Source organism: Muntiacus reevesi, chromosome 11 (assembly GCF_963930625.1).
Source record: "Muntiacus reevesi chromosome 11, mMunRee1.1, whole genome shotgun sequence".
NCBI lineage: Eukaryota > Metazoa > Chordata > Mammalia > Artiodactyla > Cervidae > Muntiacus > Muntiacus reevesi.
This window is the reverse complement of record NC_089259.1, coordinates 70,007,144-70,031,988: the sequence shown is the minus strand read 5'-3', so window position 1 is coordinate 70,031,988 and position 24,845 is coordinate 70,007,144. Positions and strand designations below refer to the sequence as shown.

Here is a 24,845-nt window from a genome sequence, read left to right as displayed (position 1 = left end):
CATTTGAATATGTTATTAGACTTCCTTCTGATACCCTCACTCCCTGTCATTAAGTCCTTGCTGAGGCAGATGTAGATTTCTGTATCTAGAACCATCTAAATTGTATCAACTCTTCATCTGGCTTCTTCCCTAAAAACTTCTTACTCTAAGCACTCATCTTTCCTCCCAAACATCATTTCTCCTTTTGTTGCAACCAACTTTTATCTTTTACCCCATTATCTAACCTCTAGAGTTTTCTTGCCCCACCCCCCAAAAAATGCAATAGCAAACAAACATAGCAAAGCAAGCAATGTATAAAAATATGCAAGACCCACCCCATCACACCTTCAGTAATTTTACTGGAAATTTCAGTCCCAACTTCTGTTCTGTATAAATGCCATCTTTCAATTAAGAGTACAAAACCCCAGAGTCAATCTGATTTTATGCTACCTCGGAGTTTTGGGGTATATAACATGTCAAAGCATATAAACATATCTCATAGGAAAAGGCAGTAACTGTCAGGCTTGTCGGCTGCAAGAGCAAAAAAACTTACCTCTAAAATCTTATCAAGGAAGGTTATAGCAGCAGTAAAATCTGAGCTCTCAAAGGCATCCAGTGCTTGTGAGCGCAAACGCTGCATTTCATCAGATTTGACTAGCTGGGACTGGGCTTCCTTTTCTTCATTTTCACTTGGATTTGACTTGAGCTGTAACAATAAGAAGAAATTAAACAGGGCTTTTTTTTTTTTTTTTTGAGACTAACAATCATAATATACACAATGATCTGAACTTTGCGAACATTCAAGTTTACTGCGGGATCAGTAGGGAAACACTGGCAACACCAGGCCCCCCCACGACTAGCCCAGGCGCTGACCACCGTGGGAAGCAGCAGCCAAGGCATCTTTATTCCCACCCGTGTGATGCGAGAGAGAGGGTAGTGCGGCTGGAGTCGGAAGACCTGGGGCGCCACGACTTTCTGGGAAGCAATGGATTTAGGGCTGTGAAAAGGAAAAGAATGAAGGGAAACATCGCTCTCACTCTCTGACATGTGGCTCTGCAGAAACACTTGAGCTTCACGTGTTTTGCTTTCTAGTTATGTTTCTTAAGAATTTATTTTTTAAGTATAAAATAATTGTACCACAATACTGAAAGGCATAGGGAAAATGAAGGAAAGGGAAGTTTTTTAGAGGTATAAGAAAACATTTGATGCCAGAGGGGTTGAGGTACAATAAGGAAGACTTTACAGAGAAAAATAAGAGAGTAACAGCTTATTTAAAAGGCCTATGAAGTGGCTTTAGGAGGTTTGTATACTGTCTTTTTTTTAAAGACAACTTCACCAAGGTATAGTTTATATATCATAAAATTCACTCATTCTGAATGTGCAATTTTATGATTTTTAACAAACTTACGAAGCATGCAACCATTCGCACAGTTTTAGACCGTTTCTGCCATCTCAGTGAGATCCCTGTATCTGCTTACAGCTCATTCCCGCCCCCAGCCGGGCCTCTAGCACAGTCACTCTTAACAGTTTCTTCCTCCAGATGGAAAAATCTTAAGCCTAATGGCTCACGAAAAAAAAATAAAAAGGGTGCCTACATTAAGAAACTACTGACTTTTTATAAAAAAATTTTTGAGATTACAGTTTATATTTAATTCCTGAAATCTAATGTTCCTACTAAGATGGAAATTGCAGTTAATGGGCTCTCTCCCATTTTGGGTGAGGTGCAAATGCCAGTAGGTTATTTCTAGAAATGTCTCTCCTTCAATTCTCCAATCACACCATTTCCCCTTTCAGTGAACTCTTGTCTAAAAAACACCTCCACCAGCTAGCTGGTGGAGAGAACACTGCAGATGAGAAACCTTAAGAATGTTAATTTTTGGTAAAGGGTCTGCATTTCTCCATTTTGTTTCTTAGAGGATACTTCATATATTTTTTCTGTATTTTTAATCTTTGGTTTTTGAAGGAATGGCTAGGACTCCAAATATTCATAGCTAACTATAAACTGGTAACCTCAGCTCACTCTGGGAGTGGGTTTTCCCTACGTGACTAAATTGTCCAATTTGAGGAAGCTGCTCTGCTCTGGGCCATGGCATGCTTGTCTTTGTGTTACCATCCTCGAGGTAGTCGAATCCTTCTGATGAAACACCACACTGGAAGGAGTATTAAACGTGTGTGTGCTGTCACTTTGCTCTGGGTAAAGGTAGATGTTTTTTGATAACTGCCTCCTCTGGATGGAATTTGCATCTCTTCTCTCCCAAACTGTAGAGTCTGTCCTCCTCCACACAACCTTCCCTGTAGGCAGGTGAGGGAGGGCATGGGTGAGGATGGAGGACTCAGCCTCACTCCCATGGTCACTTCCCTCACTCCATGGGAAAAGAGCAGAGGGCTCGGGTCATCGGGGCCTCATCGGGGCAGGGGGGGAAGCGGGGTGGGGGTGGAGGTGGAGGAGAAAGAGAAGATTCTTCCAAAAAGGTTTAAGAAAGAAGTTTGAGGAACAAACTAAAGATTGAAACTTATAACTCGGGAGAGTGTCAAAGAGGGTTAAGTGAGATGAAGGTTTTCACTCTTCCCAAGGTTGCTGACTCTTCTCAACTGCCCTCTCATGTTCGAGGACAGTCACACATGGAAACTGAACGCTGCTGATACTTCCCTACCTCCTTTTGTCAGGTTTCTTGATATCCCTTCTCTTATTTGGTATTTTACATTTCAGCCAAACCTTTATCTATTTTACAATACTTTATTTCTTATTTATCATGGTCACTATCTTACGAAGAAAAAAATAATAATGAACATAGATGCAAAAATCCTCAACAAAATACTAGCAAACTGACTCCAACAGCACATTAAAAGGATCATACACCATGATTAAGTGCGATTTATTCAAGGAATACAAGGACTTTTCAACATCTGCAAATCAATGATATATCACACTGATAAATTAAAGAATAAAAGCCAAATGATCATCTCAATAGATGCATAAAAAGGCTTTTGATAAAACTCAACATTTATTAATAATTAACAAAAAAAAAACCCTCTTCATAATGTAGGCATAGAAGGAATATAACTCAGCATAATAAAGGCCATATCTGACAAATCCACAGCTAACATCACACGCAACAGTGACAAGCTGAAAGCATTTCCTGTAAGATCTGGGCAAGACAAGGATGCCCACTCTCACCACTTTTATTCAACCTAGTTTTGGAAGTCATAGCCACAGCAATCAGAGAAGGAAAAGAAATAAAAGGAATCCAAATTGGAAAATAAGTAAAACTGTCACTATTTGCAGAGAACATGATACTACATTGAGAAAATCCTAAAGAGGCCACCAGAAAACTGCTGGTGCTAATCAATGGACTTGGTGAAGCTGCAGGATATGAAATCAATGCACAAGAATCTAAGAAATGAATATTCACTTATCTGTGTGTATGTAATTCTATACAGTTTTCCCTGTATCCATTAACATAGTCAAGATACTGGTAGACTGTATCAATGTCAAAATCCTTGTTATAATATCATAGTTTCCTAAGATATTAGCACTGGGGAAAACGGGTTACTAAGTAAAGGGTACACAGGATCTCTCTGTACTATTAATTACAATGGCATGGGAATCTATAATTCTCTCAATAAAAATGTCAAATAAAAAGGAAAGATCATTCAGTACAGGTGTACATTCTCATGGAAGAACGCTGTGACAAGAGCAGCAAGGGCAGGTTTAAGAACACATGAGCAGAAGTGTGACTGTCAGACAATAATTACAAGTGTGAAGCTTCATGAACATCCCCTTATCACTCCCAAGAGGCTTTAATACTGATGACAGGAAAGACATTAACTCAAGATACATCCACACTTTACCGAAAGGATACATCCAATGCCCAGTAAGGACTAATTTGTGCTAACGCTTTATTCTAAATTGTGGTATTTCTAAAAGAGTACTCTAGTCTTTGTAACTGGAAAAAGAACTCTAAGTTTAAGCACTTATTAAAAAGAAGGAAACTAATTATTATGTTTTATCACTCATCCATTTAACAAATGTTTACACAACACTTGCTGTGTATCTAGAGGGCTGGGCCAGGTAAAGTTTCTCCAGCACTACTGACTCCCTGCCGCCTGTCCTTCAGCCTCCTCTCTAACAAGTTCCCAAGCACCAGGGAATATCAGATAAACATAAAATGACACTGAATCTTTTTGTTTATCTTAAGCAGAAGAGCATACAAACATGGCTGAAGAGCAGTCCACGAGGGTCAAGTGTCCAGCCAGCAGGGGGCAGTGCTGAGCCTCTGCATTTTGCTCCAGGTTCCCCAGAAGACCGGACACACCGTCTCCTGCCCCCAGTGCCCACTGATGCCCAGGCACCTGCTTCCTCCCTCCCTGTCACATCTCTCTCTCTAGGTCAGGAGATGCCTTCTTTCATGGCACTTGATCTATGAAGCTCAAAGTGTGAGAAACCTCCCATTTGTTACAGACTGTCTGACCCAGGGCATCTGTACTACTGGCATGTTAACCACCTTGCGGGCCTGGAGCCTCCTCTGAAGGCACAGGGGCTTCTGGACAGAGAGCTGCTATCAGTTATCATGTTTCAGGGAGAGATGGGGTCAGAATGGCAGTTTGTCAGGTGCCCTCCAGATTTCATCGGTGTGCGATGCTGAACAGTGTACCACAGGGTTTTCAATTTGAGAAATCAATAAAGCACAAAAGATAAATGATGGCAAAATGCTGACAATGACACTGAATTTTATTAAGACCATGAGTGTCAGCTTCTGATTCAATACAATTAATATCTAATGTGTTCTGGATTTGTCTGCATATGACTGACTATTGTGACAAAGGTTACGCAAACAGAAGTTTTATTTTCATAGTGGTTGTCATCATAGTAACTAAGCATTCTGATAAACTATAAAAATGCAAATAATAAACAATGAAAGACACACACACACACACACACACACATATATGTGTATAAATATCTCTTTTCTAGAACACTCCAGAATCAAATCCATGTGAAACAAAACAAGTGGATCTTAAAACAAGCCCCATGAGGGTATGAAGACATCATCTAGCTGTGTCTCTTCAAATCCTTTTTCAGGGTATAATCCCTTCAATTCCATGTAATCTGTAACATCTCCCTCAACAAATCCAAGATGATTTACACTTTGTAAAGTAGCTACATGGCTGATTACAAAATTTCCTGCTGAGACTCTGTTTCACTATCCCTTTCAAATCAGGCAAAGGGTTTCCTGGGTCACTCGGGCAACTTTCAGAACAGCTCAGCTGACATGTCTAGATCTCATGGAGGACAAAGCAGATCATGAGCTGTATAAACTGAGTGAGGATTACTTATCTGTCCCATACACTTTATCTTCCATCCGTTAAAGTGATTCTTTGATGTCATCCACTAAATATTAATTCAGGAACTGTGATTCTTACATACACAAATCAAACAATTTTCCTTTTCAGGTATAAAACTATTAAAATGTCTTAACATATAAAAAAATAAGTTCAGTATGTTCACTCAAAATAAATCTTAGCAGAGACACATAAAAACTGAACTTAACTTACCACTTTTTTAAAATCATCTTCTGCTTCATCAAGTTTTCCTTGTTTGAGTAATAAGTGACCTCGCTGTAATCTTGCCTAAAAAAGAAAAAAAAAAAAAAAAAGAGTATACTGAGTATACTAAATTTTCTTTAAACCCAAAGAATAAAACTAAATAAGCTAATGAAATACTAATTTTTCTTATACCCATATGACTTGGCCCTCTGAGAATAATTCTTGGAACTAATGACTACTTATAAATTTTGTTAGAGTCTGCTCCTTTAAAAATATTTTTTACTATATCAAATAAATAAAATCTTGCACATGAATGCTCAAAGCAACAGGCAGAAAGTAGAAACAAGCCAAAGTCCCATCAACTAATTAAGAAGCCAATATGATATGTCCATACAATAGAAAATTATTCAGGCATAAAAAGAGATGAAGTACTGACAGATACCACAATGTTGATGAACCTTGAAAACATTACACTAGATGAAAGAAGTCAGACACAAAAGACGATGTGTTGTATGATTCTGTTCATATGAAATATCCAAGACAGACAAATCCAGAAAGACAGAGAGAAGTGAGAGAAGAGGAGAGAGAGAAGTGGTTGCCGAGGGCTAGGACAGAAGTGGGAGGTGACAGCTAATGGGAACAGGGCTTCCTTAGGGCTAATAAAAATGTTCTGGAACTAGGTAATAGTGATGTTTGCAGAACCTTGTGAATATGCTACAATAAAAGCTGCCAAACTGTACACTTTAAAAAAGGGTGAATTTGACGATATGTGAGTTATATCTCACTTAAAAAGTATTTTAAGCCATCATAATAACTTTTTGTAATTCTAATAAAACTTGTGTAACTTGGGACTTTACTAATCAAAGCTCTGGACATAGTTTTTGTTTTTTATTAACTCTTAATGCACATGTTTACTCCACTATAACCAGAATAACAAGGCCTCTTTAACATCCATCAGTCAACTCTGATATTCCTCTACTAATGTGCACAATCCCATATCTTCCAAGAATACCAACTCTCTGATGATGAACATCTACCGTAGACAGAAACCACACCAATATTCGACTAAGACATATTATTACTTTCACAGTACATAAAAATTTCCCTAATCCTTTGTTAAATGCATCAACACACATAAAAAGCAAAAGTAAAGCCACTTCAACTGGCTAATAAATACTATAATGCTAGGAAAATAAGCTACTTAACCTTTGTGGATGGTTATGCTTAGTTGGGTAAAGTAATAAACAAAATTTGACACTTGCAAATTCTATCTTAAAATAATACAATTATTTCAAACCAAACATTCACCCACATCTAATCAGTCATCTCAAATCCTTTCTGGATTACAGCAGGACACAAACACACAAATAAATGAACTGCCAAATTAATTTTGAGACAATATAATTGGGTCCTATTATTTTAAGCCATTACAGTGACCTGCCAACTGTCAAGATATCCTATTAGACCATAAATTCCTCCACTTCTGAAGCTTGAGTATTGGTTCAGGGCAGGACTCTAATTCACACTGTATCCTCATCACAGACCACTGTTTAACTGCATTGCTCCCTCTTCTTTATTGTTCCCACTACAGCCTTGACTGAAACTGCTATCCGTCACCTGACAGCCTCTTAATTCAACAGCTTCTTCATCAGCTCATTTCTCAGCCTACACCCCATCCTCCACACAGATATCTTTCCACAAAGCTGACATCACTGCCACACTTCTAGGCTTCTCTGGTAGCTCAGCTGGTAAAGAATCCGCCTGCCACACAGGAGATCCCTGTTTGATTCCTGGATTGGCAAGATCCCCTGGAGAAGGGATAGGCTACCCACTCCAGTATTCCTGGGCTTTCCTAGTAGCACAGACGATAAAGAATCTGCCTGCAATGCTTCTAAAAATTACCTAATGTCCCACTCCACTGTGCCTCCTTCACACATACCTATGACTCCGAGGACTGAATTTCTCTTGTTGCCCAGTCCACTACATCACAGTGGCTTTCTACATCCTCCAGTTATGCCTAGCATGCCAAATTTCACCCTAAGAAACAAATTACCTCTTCCAAGTTTCCTTAAGTTTTCCTTTTAAGAAAATTTAGGTGCACTTACTGCAGTGAAATCCATCTTCAATTCAATCACTTTAGTTAAATCAGGAAGTGCTGCTTTTGATTTGCCCATAGCTAAAAAGACAGTAGCTCTCCGATAGTAAGCAATATAGTTATCAGGGTCACCATCTGAAAATTAAAACAATAAATATTAACTTGCAGTACTTTATTCAAAAAAACCAAATCACCTTAACAGTATTAAAGTTTGCACTTCTACTAAGAAAAGCATTAAGAAAAGAACTTCTTCATCAATACTGGGTCATTTTGCCTAACAAGATCACTGCAAATAAATCCAGAACAGAGGTTCAGCAAATTGTAGCCTTTAAGCCAAAAGCAAGCCACAGACTAAGTTTTTACACTTTTAAAGAGCTGCCCAAATATAGAAAAATATAGACACTATACAGCTGCAAAGCCTAAAATATTTATTATCTGGCCCCTTAGGGGAAAAGTTTGCCAACTTCTGCTCTAGAATATTAACTATATTCAGCTCAACTTTTATAAGTATGCAATTGTTTGTCTTTGTTGAAATTTTCTTAATGAAATACTGATTGAGAATATGTACTCTACACTGATTCACAAGATTTTAGAATATTACAGACTCCCAATTACAATGATACACTGAATGTGCAATCCCTGCTCTTTCCCAAACTCCAACTAAAATGGCAGTGAAGAAATAAGGGTATGGACCACTGGACGAAGGAGAATGGAAAGGAGAGCGAGACCAGAGAGCAAGGTGAGAGTCAACAACATCTGAAAGAAGGTAAGCAGACAGAAAAGAAAAAGGAAAGGAAGAGAAAGGGAAAGAAAAGGAGGAGAAAGAGAAGGAGGGACGGAAGGAAGGAGGGAGCAAAGAAGGCAAGGGGGAAGGTACTGGCGAGGAAGTGGAGATGGAAGCCCTTGTGTGCTGTAGGAGGGAACGTGAAATGGTGCAGTTACTGTGGGATAGAGGCTCCTCAAAAACTAAACACAAAACTACCATATGGACCACCAATTCCATTTCTAGGTACACATATTCACAAGAAATGAAAGCTGATTGCCAAAATGTGGAAGCAATCTACGTGCCCGTCAACAGATGATGGATACAGAAGATGTGGTGTAAAAAAGAATGAAATCTCGCCACTTGCAGCAACATGAATGGTTTGGGAGGGCATTATGCTAAGTGAAGTAAGTCAGAGAAAGACAAATACTGTATAATATCACATATATGGAATCTAAAATATACAACAAACTAGTGAATATGACTAGACTCACAGATATAAAGAATCAGACTCACAGATACAAAGAATAAGCTAATGGTTACCAGTGGGAAGAGGGAAGATGGGAGGGGCAATATAGAGATAGGGGACTAAGAGGTACAAACTATTAAGGTATAACCTTGAAGAAAAAGAATTGAAAGCTGATAACTATATACCTATATTCAGAGCAGCATTATTCACAACAGCCCAATGGTAGAGACAACCTAAATGTCCACTGGTGGGCAAGTGGACAAATAAAATGTGGTATATACAGACAATGGAATGTTATTTGGCCTTTAAAAAGGAATCAAATTCTGATAAATGCTACAATGTAAATGAACCCTGAAGACACTATCCTAAGTGGAATAAGCCAGACACAAAAGACAAATATTTTATGTTTCCACTTCTATGAGGTACCGGGAATGATCAAATTTTTAAAGAGAGATATTAGAGTGGTGGCTGCCAAGGTCTGAGAAGAGAGGGGGATCAGAAATGGGAAACAACTGCATGATGGGCACAGAGCTTCATTCTGACATGATGAACAAGTTCTGGAGATGGATGGGGGTGATGGTTGTACCACAATGCGAATGCACTTCATGCCACTGAACCACATGCTTTAAAATGGTTAAAAACGGTAAATTCTGATTTGTATATTTTACTATAATATAACAGTGAAAGAATGAGGCAGTCAGGGAAAACAAATGGCTAAATGTTTTTATGCAGAAAAACCATCAAAGAAGATTATGTATGAAAAAGCTTGTTATTAAAGTCTATATAAAGTCTTTATATAAAATATTCTGGGGGCATTCACTTATTTTACTATTCAGTTTTTAGGTATTTTAAGATATGAAATGGGATTGGAAGCCCAATTTATAAATTGGAAGCCCAATTTATAACACTGAACCTATTAAAAATAAAGAATCAAATGTCAATGGTTCAGCATATCCAAGAATCAACGTGCTCAGTGATACAGGGTCACTTAAACGGCAAATCAAAACAGCCTTTCCTGGGTCTGCATCTTAAAACACTGTCAGTTCCTAGAACCAGTGCCCGTTTCTGTATCCTAATACATGAAGGAGCAGCTGAACAAGAATTGGCTTAAGAAACATGCTTAGTTTCTCACATTATAAGATTTGATAACATTGAAAATAATAACTTTCCCTATTATCCATCCAAATACAATACAGCTCATTATATAAATCATATGCAAGTCTACATATGGAAAACTTCCAAACGTAGACTTCATTCGAAAACATGTCAAAGTGTTTTACTAGTTTATTCAAAATTTGAATATGAGAAATGAAAGTCTAATCCTAAAACTGTCAAACAATTCAAATATGAGAAAATTAGCCCTAGTAAAGAAAATACAACTACTATCTGGAGAAAAACATCAGAAAGCCAATTACCAATGATGCTGTAAATGGGGGCAGCGGGAGGCAGAAAGAATACCACCCTTGCAGAAGCACAGAAAACTTTTCATTCCTTAGCAGTGAAATGTGTGTATTACCATATGTGAAACAGATCGCCAGTCCAAGTCTGACACATGAAACAGGGCAGTCAAAGCTGGTGCACTGGGACAACCCAGAGGGGTGGGATGGGGAGGCAGGCGGGAGGGGGGTTTAGGATGGGGAACACATGTATACACACGGCTGATTCATGTCAGTGTACGGCAAAAACCACCACAATATTGTAAAATAATTAGCCTCCAATTAAAATAAATAAATAAATAAAAAACTTTTCATTCTTGCTCTCAGCTAACCCAACTCTACCCCTTCATTCATTCAAACTTTTAACTCAGCACCACCAGAGACTAAAATAATAATAGTAATAACAACAGTAAGATAGTACCTATCCTTAAAAAGTTTATGGTCTTCTACACTGGAATGTGACCTTGGGAAAGTCACTAGAATACTCTGCTTCCTTTAGTGTAAATGTCAAGAGTAATGTTCATCCCCTTTTCACAAGTGCAGTTGAAATTCAAAGAGAAAGCACCACAATAGGTTTAAGTGCCAAATGAACGCAGCCATGGATTTAGCAAAATTATGTTAAGTGTGATACTGGTTTTCTTACCAAGCAACTGAAGAAATCTATGATTTCATTCACATCCACCATTTAATCCACCACTTTAGACATTCATTTGTGCCAGATATATGTAAGACATTCTGCAAGGTGTACCAAAGAAATGTTTTCAGACCCTAGGAGTCACTATCCATGTTAAGACCATGCTGCAGAAATGAGAGGTAGGGCATCCTCACTGCAGGAAACCTGCACTGTGGTTTCTTAAGGATAAAATGTCTAAACAAAACTTGTGCCAGACTACTTCATAAAAATGAAACAGAGGCGAGATTTCCCTGGTAGTCCAGTGGTTAAGAATCAGCCTTGCAATGCAGGGGATGTGGCTCTGATCCCTGGTCAGGAAACTAAGATGCCACATGTCACAGAGCAACTAAGCCTGCGTGCCCAGTGAAGGTCCCATGTGTCCCCAGCTGAAACCTGATGCAGCCAAATCAAAAAACAAATATTAAAAAAAAGTGAAATAGATATCGCAGCACTGTTTATAATAGCCGGGACATGGAAGCAACCTAGATGCCCATCAGCAGATGAATGGATAAGGAAGCTGTGGGACATATACACCATGGAATATTACTCAGCCGTTAAAAAGAATTCATTTGAATCAGTTCTAATGAGATGGATGAAACTGGAGCCCATTATACAGAGTGAAGTAAGCCAGAAAGATAAAGAACATTACAGTATACTAACACATATATACGGAATTTAGAAAGATGGTAACGATGGCCCTATATGCAGGGCAGAAGAAGAGACACAGAAGTACAGAATAGACTTTTGAACTCTGTGGGAGAAGGGAGGAGGGGATGTTTCGAAAGAACAGCATGTATATTATCTGTGGTGAAACAGACCACCAGCCCAGGTGGGAGGCATGAGTCAAGTGCTCGGGCCTGTTGGGCTGGGAAGATCCAGAGGAATCGGGTGGAGAGAGAGGTGGGATGGGAGACCGGGATGGGGAATTCGTGTAACTCTATGGCTGATTCATATCAATGTATGACAAAACCCACTGAAAAATAAAAAATAAAAAAATTAAAATTAAAATTAAAAAAAAAAAAGAAGACTATTTAAAAAGTGACACCAACACTCTTCTTAAATCACAGTTTCCAACCCAAACACTTCCAAATCATAAAACTCCTGCCAAAAAATATCTATATGCCAGATGCAAAAACATTTCAAACCACATCACCAACAGATTTGTACTATAGTTATCTGTGCTGCTACTGAGTTTTAATACATAAACATTTTTCTGTGCAAAAATGTATTTATAAAATATACCATGCTTAAGTAATTTTCAAAATGCAAACCACATAATTTTTCAAAAATGAAAATGAGAAAAGGATATCACAACCATAAATACTGTCAGCTACAACATTATAATAAAAAATGATGCATTGATACACCTGATGCCACTACCTAAATTGTATTACAAACTCTAACATCAATTTCTAATCATAGGAAAAGTTAAAAAGATAAAGTACATTATGAAATTTAGAAGTTTGGAAGTATAAACATCTAATGAATTTTTTATATAGTCAGTTTAAAGCAATGTACTAAATTATGGGTGATATTTTAGAACTATGGACAGAGGTTCCTGACACTATACAGGAGGCAGTGATCAAGACCATCCCCAAGAAAAAGAAATGCAAAAAGGCATAATGGTTGTCTGAGGAGGCCTTACAAATAGCTGTGAAAAGAAGAGAAGTGGAAAAACAAAGGAGAATAGGAAAGATATACCCATTTGAATGCAGAATTCCAAAGAATAACAAGGAGAGATAAGAAAGCCTTCTTCAGTGATCAATGCAAAGAAACAGAGGAAAACAACAGAATGGGAAAGACCAGAGATCTCTTCAAGAAAATTAGATACCAAGGGAATGTTTCATGCAAAGATGGGCACAATAAAGGACAGAAATGAAAAAAAAAAAAAAAAAAAAGGACAGAAATGGTATGGACCTAACAGAAGCAGAAGATATTAAGAAGAGGTTGCAAAATTACACAGAAGAACTATATAAAAAAGATCTTCATGACTCAGATAACCACGATGGTGTTATCACTCACCTAGAGCCAGACATCCTGGAATCTGAAGTCAAGTGGGCCTTAGGAAGCATCACTACCAACAAAGCTAGTGGAGGTGATGGAATTCCAGTTGAGCTATTTCAAATCCTAAAGATGATGCTGTGAAAGTGTTGCACTCAATATACCAGCAAATTTGGAAAACTCGGCAGTGGCCACAGAACTGAAAAAGGTCAGTTTTCATTCCAATCCCAAAGAAAGGCAATCCCAAAGAATGTTCAAACTACTGCACAACTGTACTCATCTCACACGCTAGCAAAGTAATGCTCAAAATTATCCAAGCCAGGCTTCAGCAATACGTAAACGGTGAACTTCCAGATGTTCAAGCTGGATTTAGAAAAGGCAGAGGGACCAGAGATCAAATTGCCAACATCTGCTGGATCATCGAAAAAGCCAGAGAGTTCCAGAAAAACATCTAACTTCTGCTTTATTGACTATGCCAAAGCTTTTGACTGTGTGGATCACAACAAACTGTGGAAAATTCTTAAGAGAGATGGGAATACCAGACCACCAGACCTTCCTCCTGAGAAATCTGTATGCAGGTCAAGAGCAACAATTAGAACTGGACATGGAACAACAGACTGGTTCCAAATCGGAAAAGGAGTATGTCAAGGCTGTATACTGTCACCCTGCTTATTTAACTTATATGCAGAATACATCATGTGAAACACTGGGCTGGATGAAGCACAAGCTGGAATCAAGATTGCCTGGAGAAATATCAATAACCTCAGATATGCAGATGACACCACACTTACGGCAGAAAGTGAAGAGGAACTAAAGAGCCTCTTGATGAAAGTGAAAGAAGACAGTGAAAAAGTTGGCTTAAAGCTCAACAGTCAGAAAACTAAGATCATGGCACTTGGTCCCATCACTTCATGGCAAATAGATGGGGAAACAGTGGAAACAGTGACAGACTTTATTTTCTTGGACTCCAAAATCACTGTAGATGGTGACTACAGCCATGAAATGAAAAGACACTTGCTCCTTGGAAGAAAAGTTATAACCAACCTGGACAGCATATTAAAATGCAGAGACATTACTTTGCCAACAAATGTCTGTCTAGTCAAAACTATGGTTTTTCCATTAGTCATGTATGGATGTGAGAGTTGGACTATAAACAAAGCTGAGCACCAAAGAATTAATGCTTTTGAACTGTGGTGCTGTAGAAGACTCTTGAGAGTCCTTTGGACTGCAAGGAGATCCAACCAGTCCATCCTAAAGGAGATCAGTGCTGGGTGTTCATTGGAAGGACCGATGCTGAAACTGAAGCTCCAATACTTTGGCCACCTGATGCAAAGAGTTGACTCATTGGAAAAGACCCTGATGCTGGGAAAGATTGGAGGTGTGAGGAGAAGGGGAAGACAGAGCATAAGGTGGTTGGATGGCATCACCGACTGGATGGACATGAGCTTGAGTAAGCTCCGGAAGTTGGTGATGGACAGCGAAGCCTGATGTGCTACAGTCCACAGGGTCGCAAAGAATTGGACACGACTGAGCGACTGAACTGAAATGAAATTATGGGTGATATTTTACCACAAAAAAAAAAAATTGTACCTTTTACAGTAGCACAGTTCTTTGATCTTTTGATCTGCAGCAATAACTACAGTAACTGCACAACTTGCTGGTCTAGAAGTCAGGAGACCTGGGCTCACTCACTACCTTACTGGTTATCTGAAGCAGTCAACATGGCCACAATGAATTTGATGTTTGGTAAATACGACAACTGAAATAGAAGACCCACAGTTCTCTTCTCATAAACAAGTATCTCTTAAAGAGATTCAACAGGCCATGATACTACATCAACCCATCCTTACCTACTATATATTCCCATCAACTATAATTTAAGCTCTCTTATCTATGGTTAATTATAAAATACCAGTGTTTTATATAAACTAAAACAATGAAAGTCTCAAAACATACAGGTCTTCCTCAAATTATACTAAGTGTACCATTTGAGAATCACTGCTACTTGCCAAATTATCATGAAGAGAATGACTTTACTATTCAAATTCTGAATGCATTAGCAGTGTCTCACTTTCTCCCTTTTCTGAATTTCACAAATAAATTACCATGTTTTAGCATTACTAATTTATGTCTTTCAGTGTAGACAATAAATATTTTATTGGGTATTTTTGGGTAAGAGCCATCTGTGGAATTCTTGTATGGTAGTGAAGCTAAAGAAAAATAGGCAGTCATTTTAAACGATGCTAAACGATGCTAACAATATGCCATGGCCCTTAATGTTCCTATTAATTTGTGAGATTAATGAAAGCAAATAATAAAGTACAAAATAAGTAGATGTACATGTTTCTGCAACTATTCTCATAGTAGCAAGAAAGAATATTTTTTTAAGACTTGCATTATCTAAGGTAATAACTGAAAAAATGTTAATTGTCATGCTGCAGCACTGAAGACAACTCGAATCACCAGAAAAAGTGTGGACTTGGGAGTGACCCGGTCACACAGTACAAGGTCTCTCGTGAAAAGTAACTAGTGCAAACTGTCATGCCAACTAACTGTGGCTTTCCAAGGTCAGCTAATCATCAAAAGTTCACATAGTTAAGAAAACCCTATTAACATACTAACTCTGCTTTTAGAAAAGTCTTAATTTTCAAAGACAATATTTCTATATACCTTACACATGTGATTGTCACCTATTTTCAAAGAAATCTTTATACACAGGTCTCTCATCTGATCTTCTCAGAATGTCCTTTTTTGAGTGGCAGGGTAAAAACTGCTGGGAACATGCAGGTCACTTCTAATTTAAGCCTACATTTTCTTACATGACTTGACCAATGTCACAGAATTATCCAGCGGCAAAGCTATGATTAAAATCTGGGTTTCCTATTATTCCAGAGAGTTAGTAACATCAGTAATAAAAATCTAAAAAGCATGAAGAAAAACATCACCAAGCCAAAACCTAACTACTTTTTGCTTATATAGTAAATCACAATAGAATGATTCTTCTAGTGAGCAGAACTGTATCTGATTAAAAATATACCACTCCTTACTCTGCAGGTTCACTTGTCACTCTTAACCATCCTAAATAAAGGTGAGAATATATAAGTAAATTAAAAAGGAATGAAGAATAGCAATGTCAAAAAATTTATGTAGTGACTTTTACGAAAATCTTTGAGACCTCATTCACACCCTATTAACATTTACTCTGGTCATCTCATCTCTCACAGTCCTGTAAGATTAAACACTACAAAGACAGTTGATGCTACAGGCAGACACAAGCAAGCAATAAAAAGTAACAGATTAAGGGGCAGAGGGAGTCTAACCAACAATAAACAGGCAATGAACTGCAGGATTCCCCCAAAGGCCTCCAAGTAACTATTACATCACTGCTCTCAAATCATCGAGAAAATTAAACTGTATTCAGTGACATCTGTTTCAGAAGGTAGAAAAAAATATATATATAGTACCTCCGTACCTGCAGGTTCCACAACCACAGGTATGAAATATTTGGGAAAAAACTTGCTCCACAGATATTCACAGAGCATCTGCATTACATTTACATAGTATTTGCACTACATTATGCATTATAAGCAATCTAGGGATGATTTAAAGTATACAGGAGGATGTGTGTAGATTACATTCAAATACTACATCATTTTATATGAGGGACTTGAGTATCTACAGATCTTGGCATCCAAGGGGGTCCTGGAAGCAATCCCCTGAGGCCACCTAGGGATGACTATTAAGTCTCGATTACACTGAAAATTTTCTCATGTTAGACCCATATGTACTCAAGTGTTGTGTATTTAGTTTCTTAATGTATTTCACCCAGAATCCTGTAAACATTTTAAAATACTTCACTCAGCGGGCCAGGGCCCACTTGGGCCCCGGGCCAAAAAAGAAAAAAATAAAATAAAATACTTTACTCAAACAGTAAATACTATTTATTTTAAATGTTATCCCAAAAAAGAGCTACAAGTTAGAATTCACTAAGATGGCCACTGAGTGCTTTGACTCCAAGATACAGACCTACTGCAGCGTGAAACTGAGATAGCGCATCCGCGAGCTGGCCAGCTGCAAGGAGTTTCTTGCCCAATTCCAGATGCTTCTCAACATCTGCATTTACTCCACATTCAGCACCTAAAAACAAACAAAAAAATAACAAATTACCTTCCCATGAACCACAACTGAACTCTCATGAATACAACGTTGGAAATACAGTTGTCTGCTTCAGCCATCTACTCAGATGAAAAAAGTCACAGAAGCTGAAAAGTGAGCTAAGAAAGCAACAGCCAAGTACAGGGCTTCATGTTATAGCCTATAAGGCACCCGAAAACACACTAGTGCTAAGCTCATCAGTGCAAAGAGCAAACCTACTCTACAGAACACAAGGGAAATGGGCAACACAGAGACTAGCAAAAATGCTTAGGACTTTCTTGGTCAACAACAACAAAATCAGAACTGCTTTGTTTAACTAGAATCTCACTTTAATGAATATTAGAATCCACTATAACAATCAAGAACTTAATGAGCAACTACAGGGCACCAGGCACTGTTCTACATATTTGGGATAAGCGAGCTAAACAAACAAAAACCTCAGTCACTCGTGGCCCCTGACGTTGCAGCAACAGGAGTCAGACATAAGTACGGGAGGTAACAAGGAGAGCCGCCGGGTGGCGGGCCAGGAGCAGTGGGGCTCTCAGTCTTAAACAAGGTGGTCCAGGGCCTCCCTGAGCAAAGACCTGCCTGAAGAAAGTGAGGACTCACCATGCAGGTACCTAGCTAGGAAAAGAGTTTGCCGAGGACAACCATCTAGTGCGAAGGCCCTGGGGTCAGGCGCCTTCCAGGCATGTTCCAGAAACAGCAGGGAGGTCTGGATGACCACCACAGAGCCGACAAGGGAGATGAGAAACGAGATGACATCAGAGTAGGAGAGGGGCCTGACCACGCTAGGCTTTGGTTTCGCTCTGAGCAAAATGCAGACCTGGTGAGGAACTGGGAGTAGAAGAGCATCATCTGACTGACAGGCCCACTGCCACCCAACGAGCCGCCTCTCAGCTCCGCATTCATCCTCCAGCGCTGACTGTGATAATGGGCTGGCTGGGTAAGCAGTTTTCTTCACACTGAGCACAGTGCTGGGCGTTGACCGTAACGGGCGCTGGCGGGGCGCTGCAGGAAGCTCCCCTCCTGGCTCCTGTTGCTGCTGCGCCTCTTCTCTGGCCCCTGCCGCGTGGTGTGCAGGGGGGCCACCTCCAGAGGGGCCCTGTCCCCGCCACGCATCCAGGGGGCCAGCCCCTCAGCCACCCGGAGCCTCGGTCACACACTACCTCCCACGAGGACACCACACACCTGAGGAGGCGGTTTCTTGCTTCCCCAGCCACTGTGGACCAGCTCTAGCCCTGGCAACTCAGCAAACTTTTTCTCAAAACAAACGGGCTGCAACTGTACTCTCTCCAATGACAGCTGAACCCCAGCCCTGGGGAAGGGACCCCTCTCCAGGCTGGCCCTTCCTTGGGGACTGCCTCTCAGTCCTGGACTATCCCGGAAAGTTCCTTTTACACCATTACAGTCGCCCTCCTATCATAACAGTCCTTTACATTAAACTTCCTCTTTTAAAACAACCATGAGGTTCCTGTCTCCTGAAGAAAACCAGACTTTCATACGCAATTGCTATTGCGAGTGATTCAAGACACACGGAGCCACAAAAATGGGATTTAAGGATTGGTTTGGTCATGCCCTTGAGCTTGAGCACTGTTGCTGAATTCCGTGTCAATGAGAAATGAGTTAGTAATTTATAGCAGGTATAGAATTAATTAATGAAGATATCATTTGCGGTTGACATGCCGCAAACTGAGGCACATGGCTGGGAAACCCAAGTGGCTGCTGCACTTGACCATAATGGCAGTAATGATGAAAATAAGGACTGTGGGATGGATTCCTTAGAGCACACTAGAGTACTTAAAGAGGGAAGAAAAGCTCAGGGCTAACTCCTAGCTGAAAGATTCCACAGTAGCCCCTAAAACAAACTCTAATTTTTTGTAGCCATAGAGATGATTTAGTTGGAAATCAAACACAAAATTTAATTTTCAAGATTGCTGAATTAAAACAATAGTTGAATTCAGAGTCTCTCCAAGTCTCTCCTAGAATATTTAGAACATATTAGTAAAGAATGGGACCCTCAAACTTAAAAATAGAGACATCTGATTGTAACCTACATGAATCGAACCAATTTAACCTCCCAGACCTTCTGAGCCTGCCTTACCCATAGAAGCAGATTCCCTTCCACCGTCAGTAGCACCTCGCCTTCAACTGCTTAAAATTCCAAGGACAACCACTCAGGGCAGAAGCCATGAAAGGGGATGCTCACTCAGACAAACCTAACCACTCCAGATGTCAACAGGCAAGTATATTACTGTGACCTAAAGAAAACAATTTACTACTCAATGCTCTGTCATTACCTAAATGGGAAGGGAATCTAAAAAAGATGAGATACATGTATAACTGATTCACTCTGATGTAGAGCAGAAACTAACAACATTGTAAAGCAACAATACTCCAATAAAGAAAAGCTTTTTTTAAAGAAAAAATAGTTCACACACCAAAAGAATTGCAAGATTTTGCTGATAAACTAGCAGAAACCCATGGAACATGTGTGGAAATGGATTCTAAAGGTTTTAGATCAACAAGAAAAGAATATAATACTGTACCTGGTCTCATTAACTGGTGTGTGCCCACTTTCTAGAATAGAGGTCAGCAAACTGTTTTTGTAAATAAAATTCTACTGGAACACAGTCATACCCTTCACTGTACCTGGCTTAAGGCTGCTTTCATGCTATAATGCAAAGTTGAGTAGTTTTAACAAAAACCACACAGACCACCAAACTTAAAAACAACTATAATATATTGAGAAAAGTCTTCTGTCAAAACTATCTTAAATTGTTCTCAGTACTTACAGTTAAAAGTCTCAGTTACATGGAAAATCCTTATATTGGGTAATATGCATTAAACATTATGCATTTATTAATCTCTTTCACCCAGAATTGGTCAATATTTTAAAATATTTTATTTAAACAGCAAATAATATTTATTTTAAATGCTACCCCCAAAAGGGATTATAGTATTAGAATTCACTAAGATGGTTGCTGAGTGTTTTGGTTCCAAGATAAAAACCTCCTGCAGCATGAAGCTGAGATAAAGTGGCAGCGAGCTGCCCAGCTGCAGGGAGTTTCTGATCAAGGAGAAACAGGCTCTGCTAAGAGGCTGGCAAAGAGGGGCGCACCTGTACCCTAGGGGACTCTCTGGGGCCTTAGTCCTTCTGTGCCCAACACTAAAGATTAATTTAAAATTACAGCAACCAAAAAACAGGGCAATTGAGCACTCAGACCCTTCAGAAATGAGGGTTTCGGTTACACCATCAGGAGAAGAAGCCAGAGGAGCTGAGGTTTCAGCAGAAGGCATGAGATGTATGGTACAGGAAGTTAACAAAGGATGCCATATAAATCAACTATGACCTCATGACTAATTACAGACTCAAAATGCAGCAGCTTTGTACATGTTCTCTTTGCTTGTCTATAAGCATCTGTTTATTTGTATACATACAGTCAAGCCTCACAACTCAGATGGTGTCTCAGAATTTGCCCACTCACTAAGGTTAATCTGTGAGCCCCTAAGATTCACCTGGAATCTCCAAACCAACATGCAGGGCCCCCGGCAGTCATTTGAGGACAGGCGTACATGTGGAATGGGGACACACTTGGGACACCTGAAGAGCATGTTCCGAGCTGAAGTCAAACAGGGTGATTCTCCTCCTTCCTGCGTCAGCTCTCATGTTTAAACACGTGTCCTCTATGGTTTTTGCTTTCCTTCTTTTTCACTGATTCCACTGTTTAAAATGGCTCCCAAGCATAGTCCTTCCTAATATTCCTAAAGGCAAGAGACTGTACTGGGCCTTTCAAAAAAAATACGTTTGGGGCACTCCCTGGTGGCCCAGTGGTTAAGACTCTGAGCCTCCACTGTCAGGGACATGGGTTCAATCCCTGGTAGGGGAACTAAGATCCTGCAAGCTGTGCGGTGCAAGCAAAACACTTTCAAGAAAAGAAAACATGTTTGTCAGATGAGCTTCATTCAGATATGAATGATAACGCTGCTGCATGAATTCAATGTTAGTCAATTATATTAAACAAGATATTTTTAAACAGAAAGTCACACAAAACAAGGTTACATTTTGATCTGTTGACAAGCTGGTAGTGACCTGAGGCCTTGCAGGATCCTAAGCCTGAATTTTCTCCCAGGTGCAGTGGTTCAATATTTGTTAATTCAACGTTGATAATGACATACGGAGTATAACTACCATGAATTGAGAATCGACTGTACTAACCATATTTTCTCCAGTTTCCATTTTTATTTTATTTACAAGCTGTTGGAAATTAACTTTACAATTTAGTTTTTATATGATTAAGTCCTGAACAGGACAGTGGTAATTAATACAGTCAGTAATGGACACAGTGACTGCGGAAAACGTATCTTCTCAACCAGGATACAGGTGAGCGTTTTTCATTTCCAAGAGCTGCAACTCGTTAGGTAGAATATAGACTCTTTCTGTTGTTCTAAAGTTCAAATGCGTGTAGAAGGTGCATGTGTAGAAGGTGCATGTGGAAACTAAACAGCCACAGCGTTTCTCTTTCACAATAAACATGATGTTAAGCTTTTCACTGTGCCAAGGAGACACTGCAGGGAAAACAATCTCAACAGTCATCACTCGAGAGGGTGGGAGACAGGACTGGGGAGGAGCAGAAAGAAGTCTCTGGGGTGCTGAGAGAGTTCTAACCCTGACGGAGGCGAGGGTTACACAGGCACATGCAGTTATCAAAACCCAGCAAATATATACTTTAAAATGGACGCTTTATTGTATATAAATTTTACCCCTGCAAAAAAAAACTGCTAATGATATATATGTTAAAGTATTTAGGGACATGTACACTGATGCTATTTTGAAAATTATTTTTTCAAAAAGATTAATGGATAGAAAAATGCCCAGATGGATATGTATTAAAAACATGTGTAGTAATTACATTAATAGTAGACTTTAAGTGATAGGTACAGGGCTGTACACTATAAAATTGTTTCATGTTTGATAATAAAATGTTGGAAAAGCATACAACACAGTGTTAGGATGGAATGAATACACACAGATCTCTGAGAGGGCACAAGCAGAGGCACCCAATGCCTACAGTTAAAACTAAATAAAATTTAAATTTAAATTTGTCAGTCTCACGAGTCACAGCATAAATGCCACTTAGCTAATGGCGAGTGTGTGGGACAGTAAGGATGATACACAACATTTCCCAGCATCACAGAAAGTTCTCCTGGACAGTGCTAGGGTTGGGGGGACACGGTGTTCCCTGAGGTCTCCCCTGAAGGACAAGTGGGAAGGATGGGGCTGTGTAACAAGGCTAAAGAGGAAATCTAGCATTCCAAACACAAAGAACATCGTATCTTTATAACAGCCAAGAACTCAAGAGTAATGAGGCTTTCAGAGAACTCAGAGTCCAGTACTGCAGCCAGCTCTCCTCTCCACCATGCCTTCATTACTGAGTGGGTCTTTCTCACTCCTTTCTCTGCTAGAAGATGCCAGTAAACAGCCAGAAGGGAAGAGGGAAATCAATAAAGTCCCAGTGACAGTAACTCAGGTAACATGATGCTGACTTGACCGTGGAGTAGTAGCAGTGGAAACAGAGAAAACAGACTGCAGAGAAAAAATACGAGAGAGGAAAAGACTACACGCAACTTATGTCAACTGTCTGGACACAGGGGTCAAGTGAAGAAAGAGATGGAGTCCAGGAAGACAGCCAGAGCAACTATTTGAATAACTGCCTGCCATTTCAATCATCAAAAGCTAGTGAATTCCTGATTTCATCTAATAGAGCAAAAAGCCAAATGAAATACACTTTACCTTATTCTTCACCCTACTAAACAACAAAGTAGCTTTTCATATTCCCAGTCTGAATTTTCTGTGTTTCTGTGTAGTGTTTTATTACATCAGTTGCCTGCTGGAGCCCTCTAAATAAGAAAGGAAGGAAGAAGGAAAAGAAAAAGAAGAGGAAACCTTAAATTGGGGGTCTCAAAAACTCAGGGTCCTAAAGCTATAATCCAAAGAGATAAAACGCACCCCTTTGTTGATAGCAGCATTATTCACAATAACCAAGACATGGAAACAATCTAACTCTCCATCGACAGATGAACAGAAAAAGATGTGGTACATATACACAATGGAATACTACTCGGCCATTAAAAAGAATGAAATAATGCCATTTGCAGTAACATGCATGGACCTAGAGAATATCAAACTAAATGCAGTCAGTCAGAAAGACAAACACCGTAATACTTAAATGTGTAATCTAAAATATGACACAAATGAACTTATCTACTTCTACAGAAACAAACTCACAAGGATAGAGAAAAGACTTGTAGTTGCCAAGGGGGACAGATGGACTGGAACTTTGGGATTAGCAGGACCTTGGGAATACCATTTTAAATATAAAATGGATAAACAAAAAGGGCCACTGTATAGCACAGATGACTATATTCAATACCCTATGATAAACCATAAAAGGAAAGAATATGAAAAAGAATGTGTATTTATACATATATATGTATGTATAACTGGAATGCTGGGCTGTAGAGCAGACACCAATACAACATTGTAAATCAAGTATACTTCAATACAATAAGTTAAAAGAAAAAACAAAACTCAGGGTCCTACAAAGTCCTCTTTGTTTCAGGGCAATAATGTGAAAACGTCTAACCTATTTACGAGTATGTAGATATAATTTGGAGAAATTAGTTAGGGGTGTTCAATGGACGAGGAAAGCATTGTTATTTTTCCCATTTAAAATGAAGACACAGGCTCCTAACCTGTATCTTCAGAGAAATTCAGTATGCCATATAGATTTAGAAACTGATTATATTCAGAATGTGAGAGTCAACTGTAGTTTCACCTAATTCCATATCACATCCAAAAATACAACCTGCTTTTCGTAATGAAGATTACAGAAATTAACGTTTTACTTAACAGATGTTACTGAACACTGTGTATAAAATTGTGGTCTTAACAGAAATGAATAAGGTAGTCTCCTCCTCAGAAAGCAACGAGAAAACTCTTACAGGCTTTAGCTTTATGAGAACTCCCTAGCCTACAGGGCAATCACTGACTCTGGAGAGAGGCTGTTTTCCAGCATCACTCTGGAGTTTCCACCACATAGTATTTACAGAATATATTATGTGAACCGGGACTGCCTACAAAATAATCTTGGGGAAGAGGATGAAAGTACAGACAAAATACATCCACCAGGTGTTGGTAATTTTTGAAGTGGGGTAACAGGACACAGCCATGAAATGAAAAGACGCTTGCTCCTTGGAAGAAAAGCTATGACCAACCTAGACAGCATTTTAAAAAGCAGAGACATTACTTTGCCCACAAAGGTCGGTCTAGTCAAAGCTATGGTTTTTCCAGTAGTCATGTATGGATGTGAGAGTTGGATTATAAAGAAAGCTGAGAGCCTAAGAACTGATCATTTTGAACTGAGGTTCTTGAGAGTCTCTTGAACTGCAAGGAGACCCAACCAGTCAATCCTAGAGGAAATCAGTCCTGAAAATTCATTGGAAAGACTGATGCTGAAACTCCACTACTTTGGCCACCTGATGCGAAGAACTGACTCACTGGAAAAGACCCTGATGCTGGGAAAGATTGACGGTGGGAGGAGAAGGGGACGACAGAGGATGAGATGGCTGGATGGCATCACTGACTCGATGGACATGAGTTTGAGTTATCTCCGGGAGTTGCTGATGGACAGGGAAGCCTGGTGTGCTGCAGTCCATGAGGTCAC

The 24,845-nt window shown here is 39.4% G+C and overlaps 1 protein-coding gene across 1 annotated transcript in view; it reads right to left on the bottom strand.

Annotated features, from left to right (window-relative positions):
• DNAJC3 (DnaJ heat shock protein family (Hsp40) member C3) overlaps nucleotides 1–24,845 on the bottom strand; it is a 58,293-nt gene that overhangs the window by 19,318 nt on the left and 14,130 nt on the right. The window contains exons 2-5 of the mRNA XM_065901721.1: nucleotides 16,990–17,100; nucleotides 7,632–7,756; nucleotides 5,536–5,610; nucleotides 533–685 (exon numbers count right to left, since the gene is read on the bottom strand). Of these exons, the coding sequence (XP_065757793.1) occupies nucleotides 533–685; nucleotides 5,536–5,610; nucleotides 7,632–7,756; nucleotides 16,990–17,100 (464 nt within the window). The remainder of the gene's footprint in view (nucleotides 1–532; nucleotides 686–5,535; nucleotides 5,611–7,631; nucleotides 7,757–16,989; nucleotides 17,101–24,845) is intronic.